The sequence below is a fragment of the Tauraco erythrolophus genome, chromosome 28 (assembly GCF_009769465.1).
Source record: "Tauraco erythrolophus isolate bTauEry1 chromosome 28, bTauEry1.pri, whole genome shotgun sequence".
Classification (NCBI taxonomy): domain Eukaryota; kingdom Metazoa; phylum Chordata; class Aves; order Musophagiformes; family Musophagidae; genus Tauraco; species Tauraco erythrolophus.
The window spans coordinates 1,301,669-1,316,930 of NC_141492.1; the positions used below are offsets into that span (position 1 = coordinate 1,301,669).

General features: G+C 44.8%; 1 protein-coding gene across 1 annotated transcript in view; it reads right to left on the reverse strand.

The window, feature by feature from the left end:
- The window catches only part of DOT1L (DOT1 like histone lysine methyltransferase), a 75,337-nt gene that overhangs the window by 37,018 nt on the left and 23,057 nt on the right, over window positions 1-15,262 (reverse strand). The window contains exons 4-7 of the mRNA XM_086627839.1: window positions 14,364-14,427; window positions 12,564-12,792; window positions 9,167-9,261; window positions 6,510-6,572 (exon numbers count right to left, since the gene is read on the reverse strand). Of these exons, the coding sequence (XP_086483965.1) occupies window positions 6,510-6,572; window positions 9,167-9,261; window positions 12,564-12,792; window positions 14,364-14,427 (451 nt within the window). The remainder of the gene's footprint in view (window positions 1-6,509; window positions 6,573-9,166; window positions 9,262-12,563; window positions 12,793-14,363; window positions 14,428-15,262) is intronic.

Consider the following 15,262-nt stretch of genomic DNA (forward strand, 5'->3'; position numbering starts at 1 on the left):
TTTTCCCCTCTGGAAGCGAGGCAGTGATTCCTAGATCAGCGGTCTGCTGTGCTCAGAACAGCCACCTGACTGACTGCTCCCGACAACCAGCTTCTTCACCTACTGTACTTGGGGAGCAGTGATCAATAAATGATGGCCAAAAAAGGGGAAAGGAGGGCTTTCCCCATCAACCGGCACAGGGAATCCAACAAAACCTCCCCCAAATCCCAGTCAATTCTGTGGTTTGCAGTAACTTTGAGAGTGAAACAAGAACTGGTAAGGAAACTCCTGCTAACTAACTCCTGGCTAAGGGCTGCAGTAGCTAAACCAGTAGAAAAACACGGTCCATTATGGTAGGGAGGGAGAAGGTGGCATGTCGGTGCAAAGCAGCAGTGACAGCTCCGGGGACGCACTCAATCTCTTCCCATCAGTGTCCCCACCCCCATCGTGTTCCTCCTCTCTCTGAGAAACTTAATCTCCTTAGTGAATAATGAATGGAAGGGACCATCTGTAATGCAGATATTTTCATCTGATTAGACAATGCAGGAGCCGTGCTTTATCTAAAAGGATAATTAGCTCAGTGAAATCCGCTTCAGAGAGCTGCCAGCCTGCATTGTTTCTAAATTTAGAAGCCAAAACAGGTTTTTATTTAGGTTTTCAAAACAGATAAATTTGCTCTATAGAGACTGCGGAAACACGCTCAATGGCTCCCGACTGCTGTAACTCGAGGAAAACAGGCAGGTCAGCGCCCCAGGGAAGCGGCAGGAGGCACACTCGGTGGGTGCTGAGCATCCATCACGGAGCAGAGCACCAGTTGCTGGAGGTCGAGCCCCTCTGGCGCGGAGGAGGGCTCCGTTCTCGCCCGGCGCTGCGCCGGGAGGCTCTCCGGTACGGCTCTGTCTGACCGGCTACACAAAGCCATAAATTCACACGCAGAATGGCTCATTCCAGCAGCCTCCGTGCAAACACTTGGCTCACAAAACCCAGTCATTTCTGCCTGGAAAAGTACACATGGTTATTTTTAGGTTCCTGTTCTTTTCAAAAATAACTGGGGGCATGAATCCAAACCTCCGAAACGTGGCATCATTTCAAAGCCACAGGGGACGTTTGGAGGGCTTTTCAAATACCAAAACATCAAGTTTCCCGCTGAAATAGGGCGTTCAAAAATATCTGGGACAAACAGATATCCTGCCCTTTCCCCGGCTGCAGTGTGCTGTTGATCAATGGAGGTTTGTAAGTACAGGTGATGCCAGTTATCCCCACAAACCTGCAGCTGCCATCGGGCAACAAGAGACAATGCTGCTCCTACACAAATCATAGAATCATAGAATGGTTTGGGTTGGAAGGGACCTCAAAGATCATCCAGTTCCAACCCCCCTGCCATGGGCAGGGACACCCTCCACTACACCAGGTTGCCCAAAGCCTCATCCAACCTGGCCTTGAACACTGCCAGGGATGGGGCAGCCACAGCTTCTCTGGGCAACCTGTTCCAGTGCCTCACCACCCTCAGAGTGAAAAATTTCTTCCTTAGATCTGATCTAAATCTCCCCTCTTTCAGTTTAAAGCCATTGCCCCGCGTCCTGTCACTACACGCCCATGTCCAAAGCCCCTCTCCAGCTTTCCTGTAGCCCCTTTAGGTGCTGGAAGGTCTCCCCGGAGCCTCCTCTTCTCCAGGCTGAACAGCCCCAACTCTCCCAGCCTGTCTCCAGAGCAGAGGTGCTCCAGCCCTTGGAGCATCTCTGTGGCCTCCTCTGGCCCCGCTCCAGCAGCTCCATGTCCTTCTGCTGTTGGGGACCCCAGAGCTGTACGCAGCACTGCAGGTGGGGTCTCAGGAGAGCAGAGCAGAGGGGCAGAATCCCCTCCCTCGACCTGCTGCCCACGCTGCTCTGGATGCAGCCCAGGACACGGTTGGCTTTCTGGGCTGCTAGCACACGGTGCCGGCTCATGTTGAGCTTCTCATCCACTAGCACTCCCAAGTCCTTTTCCTCCGGGCTGCTCTCAATCCATTCTCCGATTTTGCTCCAAAGACAGATTGATTTCCAGGCAAATAAGCCAGACAGGGCACCCCAAACTCAACCAGAGCAATCCTGCAAGCTCAGAGATGCCAGGCTGTGATCTATGCACAATAAAAATCACAAATCACCTCTAATCCACAGGGAGGAACCACAGAGCATCTTCGGCATTAGAAGCTACTGGGGTTTTCTCTGAGCAGACAGCACATAAATCGGAGATGTCCATCCAGCCAAAAATCCCAGCCTTTAGCAACGCTGACCTGTGTGGTCCTGCACTTATTTTAAGACTTGCAGATGATTTCCACCCACTGCTAAACCAAGCTTTTATGGAACAGGGGAAGGTATTCTGTTATAACAACCCTGAGTAGACAAAACCAAAACAAATCCTTGTCTCAGCAGGAGTCCAACGCGTGACCTACTCTAAGCCATGACTGAAGAATAGCTTCCCCCTAGAGAAGAGTACAACAGGTAGCAGGCACTGAGGACACACTGAAAACTTTCTTCAAAGGCACTCTGGGAAAAACACTTTAGCACTTTCTGCTACGTGGCAATCTCAGCATTGTGCCCCAGATACCTGGATATGGTTCGGATTTTGAGGCCACAGGAGGATATTTACAGTTAGAAACCATGAAAACCCATCTGCCTCTTAATTGCAATACCACTTTTTAATTTGAGGACTGCACATGTGCAGAAATTCCCCAAGAAAGACTCTCTAATTATCTAGGCCTAATGACCTTAGAAAAATCTCCTGTTTCCTTCAGACAATAGTTTTCTTGAAAAGAATAGGATAAGACTAATCTTGGAAACTTCTGAGTTCCATGGGAAGAGAAATAAGAAGATAAAAGGAGTTGAAACACAGTGAGATGTGTTGGAAGTAGGACATCCTAGTCCAAAAAGCTGAAGCAGCTGATGATGACGAAAGAAGCCCCAGAGAAGCATAATGCAGTCGCTCGGAGTGCGAAAGAGAAGACTAGCCAAGGATGTGATGATCGCTCACTGATCAGGAACCAGACATCAGGGAAGCTGAAGAGCAACCAAAACTAAGCAAGCATAGCACAGGGATGTTAACACTTACAGCAAGTTGAAACATATCCGTTGAAAATAAAAACTAAGATTCTGATCAGAAAATGTTACTCTCATTTGGTTTTTTTCTCAGTTAGAATCATGAGACTGAACAGCCCGTCATTTAAAATGAAACTCCGGTAATTTAACAGGATTATGAGATACGATTCCCTACAAGAGCTGGAGATCAGGGGACTTATAAGCCACCACATGATGAGCAACCTTTGTCCACTCCCCTCACATCCCAAATAGATCTTCCCACTCGAAAGCTGCAGCAACCACCCATCACCAGCAGCTGTGGCTCGCGAGAAGCCTTAGGCATCCAACATGCCTCAGGACACTCTGCCAGTAGCTACTGGAGAAGTTTAACATGCAATTATCGTCTGAAAGTGGCTACACAATGACATTTTGTTTCACTGAAAAGATCTGCATATATGTGACTGTGTATTTCGTATGGAACCATTTCTCAAGAGAGACTTTTTTTCTACCATTGTAGACAAAATAGAACGAGAACGGAGCTGGACAAATCAGGGTTTATTTTAAATATTGTCACCGGACCTTTCTCTTCAGAATTCACGTGTCCAAGCTCAGAACTTCCAGCAGTAACAAGAATATTCCAGTGGGGAAAGTGAGGAAGTGAATCCGTTGGTCACAGGCCTGGTAAGGGCCATCAGCTTCTGCCTCACCAAAACAGTGTCAGCTAGAAGACAAGTCTAAAGACAAGCAGCAGACCACTTTTCAGAGAGAAAACAAAAATCCATTTGTACTGGAAACCTAAAATTGTACCAGGCTCTTGGCTGTTTAAAAAAAAAAAAAATAACAACACACCACACCACCAAACAACCAAACAACCCCTTAAAATCAAAACAACCAAAAAAACCAACCAAAAAAACCCAACCCCCCCACCCTGCAGGCCCAACTCCAGGATTTATTCAGGATTTATTGCTGCCTGATGTACCACAGTTTTTACTTTTACAGCAAGGCAGCTGTTATGTGCACGAAGTCAAAAGCACCATCCACATTATTCAGACAAAGCTGCAGGTGGGATCAGAGACTGCTTCCCACTGAACTTCTGCCAAGTTTTCCCCCTCCAACACTTTATTCTTCTCAAAATATTTTTTTTTATACATATGAAGGCCTAAAACATTAGGGTGGAATTCATATGTTAAGCTCCACTGATCACAGACTATTTCAATTTGTGCTTATTCTGTCTCCAGTGTTTGGAATTTTGGGACCCCACTAGGCATTCCGCAGGGACAAAGTTGTTTTCCAGAAAGATAAAGACGCCAGGATTTTAATCCCATGCCTTCCAGTGTCTTCTAGCTGCATTAGGAGAAAAGTTTGCTCTCTGTTTAATGACAGTCACCTATAGAAGATGCTGTCTAAGGAATTACAAAAGAAAAGATACTGTTTGGTAAGAAAAAGCAAATGTAAGCCCAGGATGTTTGATGAAGGAATAAAAATAAATAAAACCTGCCCTGTGTGTCTACATGTAAAAGATAAACACCTATCTTCAAGCATCACTACGACGAGGTGATAGGAAACCAACTTTCCTTAAGACAAGAAGTGTTGCAAGTGTTCAACACTTCCCAGGAAAGCAGACCCCACACTCCAGAAAGAGAAATTTTACTCCAAACATTTTTCGGAAAAAGAGAGTTATAAAAGCCAAAGAACCTAGTGAAGAATAAGTAGCTTTGTTGTGATACAGGACCAGACTCTGTCACTGGGAATGCACAATATGGAAATGCTCGCTGCCTACGGCAATCAATATGCTTTCAATATTTCTGTCCAAGTTCCTCCCCTGTTCTTTAAATGACACAGCTCATAAGCAGAGTATCTCCAGCACCGATTCCTTTCATCTAATGCCAGCTGGGTGACACAATGGAAAAATGCCATATGGCCACTTCATGAAAAGCAAAGCATCCGCAGTGCTTCCACAGCAGGAAAGAGTTAGCAGCCTGGTATCAATCCTGCTAGAAACTAGTCCCACAGCAGACCCAGCATCCCTCTGAAGAAAAACACACTATGCAGGAAAAGCCTTTCAGGAAGAAAGTGCTCAGAGACAGGTGGCACTACCACTTCTCCAGCCCGCTTCCGGAGGGAGAGTCACAGCATCCCTTCGGTACAAGATAAGCCCTCTGAAGAGCACCAGGGATTCCAGCAGACAGAAAACTGGGAAATAAAGACCGGCCATCTACGACCTGCCATTTGATTCCATGCTGCTGGAAGGCTGAAAGCCATGTGGCTCAAACCATCCCAGTAACATAGCAACAACGGCTCTGTACAAAAGGAAAATGAAGAAGCAGTTCCCCAAACACTTGCTCACACTTCAACTGCAGTACACGTTGCTAGCTGCAAATTCTGAGCAGGAAAGAGTGACCCAACTTCTCCAGGCAAGCAGGGAACAACCCTGATCCATCCAGCCTCTTCCTTGACCATAGGAAAGTGGCAGGAGAAGCAGAAACACATGTATTTTCAAAACTCCCAGTGAGTTCCTATTGTACCATGATTCCATGTTTCCTCACTGGAAAGTGATTAACTGGGAAGCAGATTTTTCTTAATGACATGTAAGATGGGGAGAGAAGGAAAAGGGGAAGGAATGACACAAGGCAGTACATGACTTGGCACATGCTTCACGCTATCATTACAGAGCGGAAAACACATCCACAATGATTAGGTAACGTTTGGAGGAAGGGGAAAGCTATTTCAACATGTGTCCCTAGCCCCAAGGAGAGAGATGCCCTGTGATGCCCCATTTACTCCTCCTGCTCTAGCTCTACTCGGAGCATCTCATTCCAATCCTTTCCAAATCAGAACTAATCACTCACCACCCTTCCTGAGCCCACAACCCACCCCTCATCTCCAACTACAAACCATCTATCCCGTTAATTAATCCTGCAGTTTTGTGCTCTAATCTCACAGTGCTGGCATTCACCCAGAACTTCAACTCCATGATCCCCCAATCCCTGCCATCCCACCCCCTCCACCTCCTGTCCCAGCTGACCTTCACCTTCACCTGCCTGCAGAACCAAAGCTTCAGCTTTGTTTCTAGCCAGAGATTTCAGAAACACCCCAGGAGGAGCTGCCATGTTCAATAGTCTACGCAGAACAACCCCCACATCGTGGAGATGGGGGTGGGGAGTAAAAGGAGACTCAACACAAACAAAAGACACATGGCCGTCTCCGTTAAAACAACAATGTTTTAGAAGAATAAATCTTCCAAGAGCTTCTGAAAAGACCTGAAAGCACTCCCAGTAACACCATACCACATGTCAAGCGAGACAAACAGAGGGCCCTGGGAGGATGCCTTGGAGAACACCATCCTCGGGATCGAGATAAAAGCCAGGAAGCAGGTATGACTCATATTGCTGCTTGGCTGGTGAAAGGCTGAAGAAGACTTTGCAAACTCGGTACATCAGCATGGATCACAAAATTTTTCAGCTGAATTTCACTCACTGTGTATTCTGCATGTTTTTTCCCATACCATTTCATCCACTTTCTGAACTCTCTGTCCATCGTCTAGAAGAGGGAAGAAAAACAAAAGCAGCCATTAGGACATCTTGTGTTACCAGTTACATCGCAGTAAAAGGAGATGCAGCTCTGACTGTGTCCATTGAACTCTGAGACTTATTTTGGTTCCGTTTGGGGTTTTTTTGCCATTAAAACTCAAAGGATAGGCAGACAGACAACTACTGTAGTTCAGTTTCCCTAAAAATACCCCTGCTTCACCAGAGCCAGGTGAAAACTGGGATCTTCTTCTCTTCTGTTTTCAAAGTGACAAGTTCTAAGCAAGGCAACGCGAGCTGACACTGCTCAGCATGAGAAATGGCGCAGCCCTAAGTAGCTACTGTGCCGTGGTACACTGTCCCATGGCGAGTGGGAGGCACCAAACACAGCCCAGTAGAAGCCCAGAGAGCAAAGGAACAAACAGGACACAGCCAGCCTGCTCGGGTGCATGAGAAAGCAAACGGAAGGAGCATCGCTCCTGCCAGGGCAACCAGGAAGAACGCTTCGAACGGCGCGGGCTGCAGAGGATGGAAGGCTGCTACCACCCAACCAGGGGCAGTTCTCCCTTGCCCAAACATAGGAGAAAGGAATCAAACACCCCATTCCTCAAGACGGCTTGGTGCCTTACAACTATGCATCGCCACATTCACGAAATCTTACCCCCTCTCTACAAAGGGACAATGTGCAGCACAGGTCATTACTTAGCAGCAGTGAGGGTCCACCGACCCACAGATTTGAAAATGAAACTCAAGTGTCTTGGAAAACTAAGAAAAAAAAAAAAGAAAAAATCCTGATCTTTAGGATTTGACTTCACACATGGGAGGGCCCAAATTTGAGAAAGCAAATAAGGGAGAGGAGCATAGCAGGAATTCTGGCTTCACTGACAACTTGGGAGATGGTGGAGATCTCCATCAGCAGGAGAATAAAACTGTGTGTTAACAGACGTGTGTAAAATTCTTTACATTTCAAAGCACTCCAAAGCTTAGAATAACTCGCAAAAACCTTCAGTATTTTCACATGTTGTACGAACTTACATTTTAATTTTTTTTAAGACAACTTCACTAAATCAAACCCCTAACATTCTTCCTCTTTAGCTGAAGCTTTTCAAAGTCATCTGCATTAATTACCACAGTAACCGCAGACGTGTTGCCACAGCCAATCTTAACTGGAAACTTAATCCAGTCCCTTCCACAAACGTTTGTCAGAGGTGGGGAGGAAAACTGGTGCATTACACACGGCACGAGGCCGACGAGCTGCACACATTCCGACTCTGCAGCAGCGGTGTAGCTGCACTCAGAAGAACAACACAGTTTTGTTCATCCAGTAATCGTGTGAAATATTGGTGTTTTCTGAAACTGAAGGTACCCCATGAGTTACTACTCCTAATATGCAATTTGTGGGTAATTTTTTCGTTTGCTAACCATTTCCACTAAAGCCTTGTGTTTGCACAAGACACGAAGGGGTATTAGTGAAAGTGAGAATTTGACCTTCCCTCTTTAATACTGATCTTTAAGTTTCCCAGTAAACACAGACACGAGTGCAGGCCTTGCGAGCGACTCCATAATGAAACCAGAACATTCGCACAGAGGGACTGCAAAGAGCACTCCAGTTGGAAATTTCCACTGGGTCATGGCAGGCGAAACAAAATGGATTTTTAGATCCTTGTCTGATCCTCTTCGCCACTGTGTTTATGCGTTTTTGCTCACACCACTGGAAGGGAGGATCAAGGATTTATTTTTCTCCCCTCCCTTCATAAGGTATAATTTTCCAGCCCGTAGAGACTGAGTCAGCTTGTTTCAACAATACAGAGGGATAAGTTTCAGTTCAGTCTACTGAAAAAAGTAAACTTCTTATCGTAAGGCATGACTAACCTTTATTGTTTGCTTGTAGCTCATTTGCCTTCCAGGTTTGCCTTGGAAATGATTATCTTTGTGTGTCCCCATTGGCACAGAATTAGAAGAAGTGCAAAGAAAACTGCCTGCCTGACTAAACATTATGGCTTTCTTATAGTAGGACTTCATTTAGGTGCCTACTAAGCAGTTATGAACCAGATACCCACCGCAGGCCTCATCAATTTGCCTACAACAGTTTAATTACTAAGTTGAACTTCAGCTTTAGGACACCAAAAAAAGGGCACCGCTACCATGAGCAAAAACACAGCCTTTAAAACCTTTAAGAACCACTTGTGTGGTGAATTCATTCCAGGATTTGCTTAACACCACGGCCTCTGCAGCCGTGTATCAGAGCCATTTCAGACACGGAGTGGCTGCAGGTGTTTAGGTGAAGCTTACACCGCTCTTCCTTTCAAATAGCTCCTACGCCATTACTGGTAAAACAGCTTTACACCTCCTGGTCCTGAAATCACTTCAGAAACCAACTAATGCTCCCTCCACACACCCCACAAGCACTGCTAGCACACGACTAGACGTACGCTTCTTTCCCCAAGCACGCCACGCTCCCGCCAGGTTTTACTGACCCAAGAACAAAAAGCAACCGGGACTGAAACTCTGCTTTTCTTCCTGCACAGCGCTTAACAGTAATCCTGAACCACTGAGCCAGCCTTCAAATAAGGCATATCCACATAACTCACTTCAAAATAACCTCACCTCAGCATATTTGGCTGGAATATCAGCTTTCTCCACACCATAGTGATGTTTGCAGTTTGTGGCTGCAGCCACTTGAAGCACCACCTGACCCACACCTGCAGGAAAGAAAAAAAAAAACAAATCTAAGAACAAGCTTCAGTAGAAAACCACCGCAAGGGGAGAGAAGAGCTTTTAGAGCCAAGGCCAACAAGAAAAATGCAGGTAATCCGTGGCACAAGGCTTCGGGGTACAGCCTCGACCCCCGGTTGTGTCGCAACTCTGCCCACCTCTCAGCTGAAAAGCAGCTTCAGGGCAACGTGCATCGCTAAAGTAAGTCCCATTTCCCTGCAAGGCGTGGAACACAAAGAACCTGTTTTTCAGTAAAAAGGGTTTACATCTTACCTAGAAAGTAGGCAGTGCAATTTCACTTGCATTACAGAAAAGAATTTCTAGCATTGTAGCTCTGAGGTTTACATTTTTCAATATATTGAGAACTTTCTATGATAACAGCGTAAGACTACAACATTGACAGCACTGTTTGTACTGATAATTATTAATGGCTACGGCTATTAAATATTACAGGCTCATTTTTACAGATTCACACAGGTTTCAGAATAGCTGCATTTTAATTTTTTTGTTCACAAATTTTACATGCATTCCATCAAATCTACAGGTTTTACATTGCAATTCGCTATTTAAGTAACGGAAAAACCAGTTAGACAAACCCTCCCACATCCCTAAATACTTCTTGGTCACATATCTACACCATTAATTTAAAGATTGGCTAAAATGCTTGTCGTAGTCTAGCAATATTTATACTGGTTTTCACCATGAAAGGCAGCACAAAAATCTGAAAACATGTAAAGCTTATTTATATATATGAGCTACTTTAGAATACTACTTCAGAAAATATTATAGGGTTCAGCAGTCAAAATTTCAGAAGTAACCACTATGCTGGCAAGACTAAGCAGCACTTAAAAATGCATGAACTCCCCATCACTCCAATTGCTGCTTGCATCAGATGCCACCAGCAGCAATTAGCTGTCGTTTCTACACCTTGCCTGAATGCGCTCCCTCTCCTCCATCCCAGCTCATGGGAAAAAGAAAAAAAATTCATCAGATTTCTCTGTGTATGAGCAGCCCACATTTCGCACACGGCGGAGCGCTGTCATTTCACGTTTGTTACAGCAGTCACTTCAGATCATCTGAAAACTTGCAATATTCATCAACGGCACACCGGCGCGTCGCTTTTTGTCTACGACTGACACAAAACGCATTCTTGTCTCACCAGGGCACTTCATCATCCTGCAGATGACCACACGGGAGAGAGGAGTGAATCCAGGAGGAGAGCCCATTTGCACGGAAAACATATTGCTGTTTTCCATCCCATTGGCTGCCGGCAGGACGCGGCACTGGTAATTGAAGGGGTGGAACTGCTGCATTTAAACCATTACCACCATAATGCTGTCTGGCACAATGAGAACGGAGTGCTGACAGGGGCTGTTGTTGTTGGCTTTTTTTGGTTGTTTTCTGGGGAGTTTGGGCCAGTTCCTGTTTTGCACACACACGCGTGTTTTATCCACGTGCAAACACGGATGTACAGATTTCTGCAGGGAGGAGCACACGGACAGTCACGGACCCGGGGCAGAACTGTGTCGCTGTTTCTCATTTCTGAAGAGCGAGCAGGACAAAGGCCGGAGCGGCGATCACGAACTCGCTGCGCTGTCAGCTATCACATGATGCAGCACAAGAAGTTATTAATCTTGCCTGTCTTTGGCTTTTCTTTTTGCAAGAACTTAAGTGTATCACGATTCCAGTTTGCCTAATGGTGATGCATACCTCCATAAATTTCTCCCGCAACGAGCAACATATTCCTGGCGTCGCGCACAGAACTAACACGAGCAGCCACAGCGCCCTGCTGGGGGTTTAGCCCTGCTGCTCAGCCACTGCTGTGTGCACGTAGTTATTGGAACAGAATTAAATTTACTGATAGAAATAATGTGTCATGACAGTGTTTTCATTCACACTGCACTCAATACCGCACGGATTGCAATTTACAAAACGGTTATTCCCTCGGTACAGGCTCGGCAACAATGTTCTGGTTTTAATTGTTTCAGCACCCAAGCGTTAAAAGTCAAAGACTTCTGAATTTAAACTATTCCTTTCGTACAGGCTTTTTAGACTGAATTTCTGCACTGCCAGTCAATCTCCAAGATTAAAGTGGGGAGCAGGTCAGCAATAAATCCCCGATTTGACTTCTGATGATACCGGGTGAGAGCATCTAACATTTGAGCTTGTTACATAATCAGCAGCACTCCAGGACTTCAGATATGATCTTCCTTAACCTTCCTGAACAAACCATTGTGAGCATCTATGGCAATTCCTTGCTTCCAGATGGAAAACAGTTTGCCAGACCTGATGCCTTTCCAAAAGTCACATTTGTACATAAGTCATTGAAACAGGAAATTTCAGACATAAGTTCCACTCAGAGAGGAAAGGGGGTTAAAAAAAAAAAAAAATCATGGGAGATCCCTGACTGGAGATAATATAAGTTTTTCAGGGGAATGGCAGTCCTGCTGTATTTAAATTTAAAATACATTTGTTTTTTAACAACTGAATATATTTTAAAATATTTTTCCCCAGAAGTACCGGATGATACCAGCAACAAAACGAAAACATATTTTATCAACAACTTCACAACCCATCCAGTAAAAGGGGAAATTCTTATTACTCCTTTCCTGCTCTGAACCAGATTTTAGCGACAAAAAGAAGAACATCATCTTCTTACTCAGTATATCTGTTCCACATGTGTTTGAGTCATATCTGGTTTCTTTACCAACTGGAAACATCTATTTCCTTTTCAAACTCTAACCTGCTCATGATACACAGTTATAGTTTGGGGGGTCTCACAGGCAGCTGAAAAGGATGTCAGAGAAAAAAAACTGCTTAATTCTGATTCCACACCAAGTGTTTCACACTGGCATGGGAAAGGGCAAGAAATGACATTTTCAGATATGAAAGGTATGAACTGAATCCACAGATGAAACCTTAGAAATGGAACTGCTACTGTTATCTTTCAAGGATCATTTTTAATATTGTTTCTTTTTTATAAGTATATTCTCCAATAGCAACAGAAGCCAAGAGTTTTCTATAAAAAGGGTTATCACATTTGTAGACCCACATTTCACTAACAACACATGGAAGAACGTCTGAGATGTCTGTTTGGTCTATTTAATCTTGTCATAAAAAGCCAGAGCATCATTGGGGATTATCAAGAAAAGGTGCTTACACTGTAAGACAATCCTTAGTCCTGGTTTACTTTCAAAATAGCAATTTCCCTTTTATTTTTTTAAGAAAGGAAAAAATAATGAGCAGAAAGAAAAAAAAAGAAAACCCACTTCAGTTATTGGTCACTTACCACTGCCCAAGTCAACAAACAAATCATCCTCTGTCATTTTAATTTCATCTATCATTTGGGCCACTAAGTCAAAGGAAGTTTCTCCGTAAACCTCTGGGGAAAAGGGCTCGTAGTTGTTGAGTTTCTCTGGATCAGTCACCGAGTGGTTGTACACCTGCTGCAGGATGTGCCGGAGGAGCCCGTTGGAGGGACGAGTGTTCAGTTTCATCGGTTGGGTGGTTCCCTTCCACTAGGGGCAAAGAGCAGGAAGAAGACATGAACCCAACGTGAGGACAAGCAAACGTCACCAGAACAAGGCAGCACTGGCACAACATAGAACGGAGAGAAATTCCCTCCCACACCCTCTCTCACAAGCTGGTCCTCAGGTGCTCCGTAGAGATAAAACCAGTGGACGACACTAAAGGAATCAGGCAGCTCTGCTTGGTCTGTAGCCTGGCTCACCTCAGCTAACGGGTAATTTCAAATATGCTTGACCGAAATAGGTGGTAAAGGGGAAATTAAAGAAAGGCAAAAACCAGAAGGCAATGTAAAGCTTAGTACTGAATATATCAGGAGCAGGCATAAAAGTTTAACTCGTTTATTATTTACTGGTCACCACTGAACTGGCGTGGACTGTAATGTCAACGTAAGAGCAGTTTCATTTTCTTTCGGGAACTGTAGGATGGGAGGGATCATATGTACTCAAACAGGGAGCGGCAGGATAAAGATGGAAATCAAGCTTCCTTTCTTCTTCAGACAAATACCCTGCCCTAAACATAAAGGTTGCTAAGTTTTAAAAATGTTTACCTCTCCCTTTGATAAGGGGAAAAAAACAGAAAAAGGAGGACTCCAGGATTTCTCTTAAACATTCCTCTATTTGAGATTCAGACGGCAAGAAGAAAATGAAACCAGTCCGGTTTGCCATTTCAGACAGCAACTGCAAATGCTGAAGAGCTTCAAATTTTTAGCTACAAACCAAGATACACACGAAGGTGCCTGAAACCAAACAAGCACAAGTTTCTGGGAGTTGCAGGACCAGACAGTGAAGGAAAGCCTGGCAAAAAGGTCTTGTTGCCATAATACTGCACTCTTCAAATAATTCCCTCAAGCACAGTAGAGGAAAATCCACGTATACTTTCAAAATTAAACAGAATAGTAACATTAAGTCATTGTCCATGTTTTGCTTCCTCCAATTCAACTTCTTCTAGGGGTAAGAAAACCAAAAAGCTCGTTAAATTTGTCTGAAAAGAGATTACATCCTCGATTTGCCAGAGTGATCCCACAAAACAGAGCGGCTGAACCGAGTGGCAAGCAAGGAAATTCCTAAGCCAGCGATCACTTCCACAACACACAGGAGAGTTCATATGGATTATTTAAGTACCCATAAGCCACAGATTCCCTCATGCAAAATTAAATCTATCTGATAAATCCCTGTGAAACATCTACATGCTAAATGCAGAGAAACCTTTTCTCCCCCCTAAAGGCAACCCGGCTGTTTCCAAGTGCCAAAACCACGGTGCCAGAAGCACACACTAAAGAATAACAGCTTACAAATCTGCAACCTAGGGGGGGAGGTTGTTTTTTTTCTTTTCTTCCTATAAGCATGTCCCTCCAGTACTAACCCCTCAACTGCCCAGATGCGATCAAGCAAATCAGGTTTAACACCAGACTTACTAACGCCCCAAAAGAATGGAAGTGCTGAATCCTGGTGATGCAACTAGAGTAACACAAACAACCCAGCGCCGAGCCAGTGGCCGCTCGCTGGACATTGTTCGCTCTACGTGGATCCAAACCAGCTGGGCAGAGCCAGTGGATACGTACCAACTGGTGAATGCTGTCAATGGCTCGGTTGTACTTGTCGCAGAGCCTCTGCATGCTCTCGAAGCTGCGAGGGGAGAAAGAAGGCAGGGTCAGTTCCAAACGGCGCTCCGAAAGGCAGGGCCGAAGGCGCAACCTTGGGCTTTTTTGTCATCGTACATACGGGAAGTAGGTGGCTACTCAGAGTTTGCTTCTTGCAGTGCATGTAATCACAGACACTTAGCACTTTGTATACAGTTTCCTTTAAAAAAACTCTCCAGTAGACCAGGGATACATGACAAATAATATCAGTTTCTTTAACTAATCGAAAAAGGACTGAACTCAAAGTACGATTTATTAGAAAGTTTTGTATTCTCACAGTCCATTACTTCCTTTCCATATCCTCAGCTGCACAGAAATTTAAGATGTCAGTAAATTTTTCTCCTTTGTTCCATCATCTCTCCATGATAATCAGTCCTGAGACAAGTAAATGTTTTCAAGAAATTAACTCTGTGCCTGAAAATGCAGACAGACCCAGGACGCAATCTAAAAATTCGCCCATCAGAAAAGCAAACCGATTGCTTCATGGGTCAGTTGGGATTACAGTCATTTCAGGCAGATGCCTTAATAACAGAAGCTGAGAGGATTAAATAAATTCATCTCAGGCCAGGGAAGAAAAGATATTACTAGGAACATCATCTGTTACATAATCAGACCCACAAAGCGGCAGCAAAAAAAACAATTCAAGGAGTTACAGGAGCAAGATAATTAAATGATGGCCCTCCCCAAATCAGGAAGGGAGTGGAGGGACCAGGGGGCATCAGAAAGAAGCAGCTCTCCAGTCTCCTGTGATCCTCGTTACCACGACACTGGCTAGGACACCCCTCCGAGGAGTACTGCTGACTTCCACTTCAAGCTTTCCC